Source organism: Nestor notabilis, unplaced genomic scaffold (assembly GCF_000696875.1).
Source record: "Nestor notabilis isolate BGI_N333 unplaced genomic scaffold, ASM69687v1 scaffold3473, whole genome shotgun sequence".
Classification (NCBI taxonomy): domain Eukaryota; kingdom Metazoa; phylum Chordata; class Aves; order Psittaciformes; family Psittacidae; genus Nestor; species Nestor notabilis.
In genome coordinates, this window is record NW_009920408.1 from 28,109 (window position 1) to 34,769 (window position 6,661).

At 38.2% G+C, this 6,661-nt stretch overlaps 1 protein-coding gene across 1 annotated transcript in view; it reads right to left on the reverse strand.

The window, feature by feature from the left end:
- The window catches only part of CEP350 (centrosomal protein 350kDa), a 62,832-nt gene that overhangs the window by 17,539 nt on the left and 38,632 nt on the right, over window positions 1-6,661 (reverse strand). The window contains 3 exon segments of the mRNA XM_010010652.1: window positions 342-486; window positions 1,812-2,023; window positions 3,622-3,821. Of these exon segments, the coding sequence (XP_010008954.1) occupies window positions 342-486; window positions 1,812-2,023; window positions 3,622-3,821 (557 nt within the window).

The window sequence follows — 6,661 nt, forward strand, 5'->3', positions numbered from 1 at the left end:
CTTACAACCTGACGGTTGAAGATGTGTCACCTGTTAAAGCACAGCTCAGATTGGTATTTTTAAATTCTAGGACCACCTCAACTATTGACTCTTATTTCCTTCATACCTGTTTGCAGGAACCTGTATTGTTTTCTAAAAGAAAAGATAATACACAGACCTTCTTACATTAAGACCTTCTTAAGCAGAAGCAATCAAATTACGTCATGGGAAAATACTCCCACAAAACCCCAAAGCCTGGCAATTTCCAGGTGTCCCTGTATCTGTGGCTGCCTTTCAAGTTTACTTATTAAAAGCAAAAGCGTTGAAAAACCAATTTAAACCCAAGCAGATATTACACTTACCTGACTGTGTCATAGATAAAGATTCATCAGACCAGTTGTGAGATACCTGATGAGACCTCACAGGTGAACGCAGCTGTCCTCCAGTTCTATGGCTGCTTTTGCTGGAATCTTGCCTTGATACAGATATGCTGCTTTTGGGAGGAGCCTATGGGAGAAGAGAATGACAAATAAGTCACTGCTTGTAAAGATCAGTTTGAAAAGTAGGAGATCATTGTCATAAGGAGCTAGTTACAAGGAAGGAACAGCATAACTAGAAAAAAATCTCATAAGCAGTGGTACCTAACCAACTATCTTAAGAAGAATATCAGTTTGCTAGACAACAAAACAAAAATACCAAGAGCAGAAATAGCTGACTGCTTACTTTGAACCTAGATTTCAGTAGACCTGCTTAGACTACTCTACCACCTAAGTGAACTGACATGGTTCTGACTCACAGGTGTTCAACACAGTTTATGTAATCTTATTTGGTAACAACCATGGCAATAGAAACTCCTAGTAAATATACCAGTGAAATCAAAAGGACCATTTCATGTAAGGGATGCAATATGACATTCTAAATCAGTAAAACAACACAGCATTTCTCTGAGCCCAGGCAAAAAAATTCTAAGAGCAAACATTCTTCCACAATGCTGCTTACTGCTTTGATATTATACCGCAAACCTTTCACACACACCTTGGACACAACCTCTGGCACATATTAGACGTTTTACCTCACTGTCCTCTCAGCAAACTTTCCAAGAAAATACTTGTAATAACTCTAGAAAGTATTTCTAGAATACAAACCTATATAGATACTCTAGATGTATAGTATAACTCTATGTTTACTAGACGTATAGTATAACTACAGAAACTCTAGATGAGCAGTTCTTTTACCCTACAGACAAAGCATTTTCTGTCTCACTAAGCAAAGAGCAAAGTTATCAGGATGAAACTTATAAAAAATATCAACCAAGTAGAACTAACAGTTAGGGAACAGTTGGAACAGAACAACAAGGTAGAATTAGCTACCGAGCAGACATAATCTGAAACCCAAAGAGTTGTGCATGAGGTTACAGCTCCTATAGTTATACTTTGGAGTACATTACTTGCAAATAAAGCAAAGCGGAAAACCAGAGCATAGTTTCCATGGCCTCAAAGAATTTATACAATGGTAACAAGCTAGCCTACAGCTAATTTACACTGGCAAACTGGGTCAGTGTTCCACCACTTAATACTGCATACTTACGTGACATACGCAAAACATTTTGCAAGACTACCCACAAGTTTAAAAATATCTAAACTCTGTGATGAAGCAATTTCTCCTCAAGACTTCAGCACGTATCTGATCACAATGTTTATGCACAATAATGTAAAATGGTATTGCCAACAGAAAATAGTTTAATCTCTGCTTTGCAACTGGCATGGCTTATGCTTACTCCTTCTCTGATAGCCTTTTTCAAGTGTTAAAATACATGCAACATGAAAACTCACAAGTTTGCCAGGTGAGGTAGGGGACTTGAACTCTTCAGAATAAACCATTTCTTCATTAGCTGCACTCTGATCTGAGCTTTCTGGATGCCCATGGCCCATAGTCTCTGATGGGACAGACTCAGCAGCTAGACTGCCCAGATCTTCTGGGACAGAGCTTTCACTGTTCAGATGAGAGCAAGAAGGCGCTGGAGACTCTTCTTCACTAGCCATTTCTGAGAGTCAACAAATTAAAAACAAAGCATTTAAGAATTTACAGGCACTGACTTACAGGCCTTCAAAGATGCTGTTGCCTGTATACAAAGTAGTAACTGCTACCAATACATGTCAAATTGGTGTTATTCCCCCCACCTAGACACCAAGGGTGGAACATTTGGCAAGAACAAGCATGTTTACTAGAAAACAGATTTGTTACAGAAAAAGCTTGTTTACAGATTTGAGACTGCCAAACCTTCTTAGTGATTGCTGAATGTCTAAAACAAAGAGGGTTTCAGGATATTCTAACATTTTCCAGACAACACACTCAAAAAAGATCATTAGCGAAACCTGTCCTTCTAGTTGACAATACACCATAGCAGGAGTCACTATTAGTCTGAAGAAGTCATGGAGGAGCATATAATCTGCAAGCCAGATATTGAATTTAGAATTGATTGCTTCCTTTACAGTAGTTGCAGAAAACATTTTAATGTTATGATTTCATCATGAGTGTCTCAACTGGCAGCAAGTAAAATAATAAGCTGGGTTTTCAAAATTCCTGTTTACTAAATTCCGCAGGAGTCACAGCATTACTGAGGCAGTCATAGAGAATTGTTCAGTATTTGAGCAAAGGCTAGGGAGAGGAACTTCTTCTGAATCAGGGCTGCGCTCCAGTGCTTACTGGTACATACAATTAATAGAAAGCAAGTATGTTTTCTCACCTGTTTATCCGAATTCAGCATTAATGCTAAATTTCTGTTAATCAGAACTTACCTACTTATACACGTATCTTTAAAATGTCTTACAATGCCCAAAATCCACGACTGCTTCAGTAACAACCCTAATAGGGCATAATTCTAAATGTCCTCTGCACATTGAAAGGACATGCTGCCTGCCTTCAGCAAAGTAGGAGAAAAAAGTAAGAAAATTGATGGTTTCTAGAACAATCCCAAAGTTTCATTATTTTCTCTGCTTCTCTGTGCTTCATGCTGAAGTATGGTCCACTTAAGACAAAACAGTAAAGCTGTGGCTCCCAACATCTGGGAACTTTTCTTTTTCCTAACAATAGCATCATTCATGCTAATTACATCCTTACACACTTAAGCACAGTTGCACATTTCAAATGGTTATGCTGCATTAACAACAGAGGATAGGAAAAATGCTATCATTTTTTTGAAAACACAGCCTCTGGTAAGAGCCATTCTCACCAACAGTGAGGAGGCTAACGGGATAGACACTTTGAGCTCTACAGGGGTTTTAATAGAGAACATTGTTCAGAAGATGATCAGCAGAAGATCATGAAATATTTTTGTTTTGAAAGACAGAAGTACAGTTTGAATTGTATGTAGAAATGTCTGATGGGCTTATGGTGAGGTTCACTTGAGAAGATACACAGCAAAGGAGGAATACTCTTTCAACTAAAGTGCAAAATAGGGCTAAAAGAACAACGCAACAGAAGGCACTAAAGACTGTAGAAACAGGTATTCTAAGGGTGTCCAGAGAAGAACAACCACCACCAGAACACCAAAAAAGGAATGAAGTGCAAACTTAAGCAATTGTTGCGTCAAATTATGCTTTACTTTTGTTTTTTGTATCACTTCCCCCCACCTCCTTTTACCTTTGGCCTCAGTTCTCTGATCCCCCAGCTCTTTCTTGGCTATTTTGGTTTTGAGCAGCTCTTTGTCCCAGGCAGCTAGGGCCTGCTTTTCTATCCGCCGTATTTCTGCTTCTTCTGCATCCAGGCGGCGTTTCCACTCCAACAATTCCTCAGCATGTTGTCGACGCTGCATCAGCTTCTGTTCTCGCTTAGTTAGAAACCTAACAGACAGAGCAGAAGACAATGAGAAGATAGCCAACCACACTCGAAGGTCCCAATACCCAGATGCTCTATTAACACAATTCCTAGAATTATTGCTGTTCAGATTTTTTTCAAGGATAATATCCACACTAGCAACTATGTTCTAGACCTCCCATGTGCTACTGAAAAAAACCCCTGCAACTAGGAAAGAGTTTTTTCTTTGCAATAAGTCTACAACATACTGGAAATACGCTGCTTACATTTTAAAGATCTTCGAAATCATTAAAAGTGCTACTATTCACTAAAATGAACAGGCTACTTCCCAATTTCAGTACATGAAAAGTACCAGTGGTATTAAACTGGAACCCTCAAGAAAGCAGTGACTTTGAAAAAATGAACTTTCCTTTTCACTCATCCCAATGACAGAAAAATTGTAACTCCAAGATGCCCCACAGATCTTTCCAAATACATAACTATAAGAGAAGGTGATGTTGTATTAATAGATCTCCTGAATTACTGGAGTTTCTATCCTTCTTCTTTTAAGCATCATCTGTATGGATTGACACATTTGGAATGTTAATTGTGAGCTGACAGCATCAAGAGAATAAGGATGCAGGACATTTTTTCCCACCTACTAACATACCTGGTTCCTGGTTTAACAACAGATAAAAAGCAAAGCTCATGATGAAAATTATCAGGTATTTTCTTTCTGACAAAGATTTCTTAGGTGATCCACAAAAACTCAAAAATGAGCAAATTCTTATAGAACTCTTTAGGTATGAGTAAGTTTGCGTAAATATACTAGTTCTCTTTGTCAGCTCTTGAACAACAGTATCTCTGGTCTTATTTTTAAACATTGAAGTAACCAAGACCATAGCATTTAACCTTTAACATAGTAAATGAAAGCAAGTTCAACATCAACTGCCTGCAATTCCTCTGACATGCCAAATTTAGAGAAGAGTCTGTATAAATTCATTCATCTCCTACACTGAAATTATGACATCATAAAATCATTCTGTAGAAAACATATGGTTTGCCAGCTAGAGAGTTCACCCTCTACAGGACATGGGGTGCCTAAAATGACACCCTTCAAAGACTTGTGTTATTTGCTTTGCGAATGCCTTTATACCTTGTAAGTTTCAAGCCATCCCAAACACTTGGCATCAAAGTTTTTAAGCTGCAAAGCAGATGATAATTTCATTTGTGCTTTTTAATCTCTTGTGTTTCAAAAAAAGCCCTTTTATTTACAGAGACTGGAATGACACACTAGCTAATCTGCAGGTCTTGCCTGCAAAGGGACATTTCTCATTTGTTCACTTCATGTTCATTTTGCTCCCTGGAAAAGTGAGCTGGCTGTTGACCAGAAAGGTTAAGATTCAGGTAAGTCCTTCTTTAAGACCGATTCACATAAGGTGGACAAGTTATAATATAAAGATAAAAGTTTCAGAAGACAGTAAAACAGGCTCACAATCTTCTTTCCTATGGTCAGAACAAGAGCAAGTGAGAACCAGAAGCACCTCAGAGTCTCTGGAAACACCTTCAAGCTGACAGATTCAATGATCTTGTAAGTTACTTTATTACTTTCTATAGACAAATATCAAACATTGTCTACTTTTAGGCAAACCCAACAGATTAATGTAATTAAGAAATTAGACTACCAACAGTAATTGCATTACAAACATGACATGGACAGTCATGTTGCGCCTTTCAACAGCACTATCAGATTTATCGACTCTTACTTTCAGATACACACCAGTTCCAATTAATTTAGCAGATCATGTATTTGGAACTCATTATAGAGTCATTACTACAATGATCTCAATGCAAAAGGCAACTTTTTCTTCTTCCTTGTCCACTGTTTGATTTCATCAGAATGTCTGGATCTTCACAGCTTACTGGATCTTTGGGAAGGCAAATCCAGTTGAAATAAAATGCATGAGACAGGCTGAAATAAATGGATTCAAAAGAACAGGACTCCTTAAAAGCATTAACCCAGAAGACTACAGAAGACAGAAAGGAGGAGAATTAACTAAATGATGATGAAACTAACCACCACACAAAGACTACTTACTAGTAAGAAAGATATGTCAAAAGAAGTGATGGTAGAGAAAGAGGTTTCCAACATTCAATCTATAGGAAGAGAAGGATTAAAGCAGCATGGCTAAAGATGCAGACCCTTTTATAACCCTGGGGTTTAAAAGGTCAGAGCCACAAGGTAGTATACACACTGCCTTGATATTTACTACAGTCTAGAGGGTTCCAGTTGCAACACCAAAGGTATGCGTTTATCCTCAAAAGCAGCAGCACTTTCACGGGAAACAGAAAAAATGCAAAACCACACCTGGCATCTATGAAGCTGGAAATCTGGGGGAGCAAGGAGGAAGCAGCAGCACTCAGATTGCATGAGCGTGATTTCAAAAATTTAACTATTTCTCTGGTGCTAACATCACATCACCCAATTATTAATCTGGAAGCACAATTTGCTGCTTTGACTTGTACATTTATATCCAAGGTATACTGACTTTAAATCCAAATCAGACAGTTTCAGCAGCTATTCTGAAGTGGTAACCAGATAGTGGGAACAAAATGAACTATCTGCCACTCAGAACACAGTAGGAATAAGAGATTAGAATCATAGAATGGTTTGGATTTGAAATGACCTTAAAGATCATCCAGTCCAACTTCCCTACCATGGCCTGGGACACCTTTTACTAGATCAGGCTGTTTAAAGCCCCATCCATTCTGGCCTTGAACATTTCCAGGGATGGGGCATCTACAATTTCTCTGGGCAACCTCTGCCAGTGTCTCACCACCTTCATTATAAAAAAAAAAAAAAAAAAAAAACAAATCTTCCTTTAAT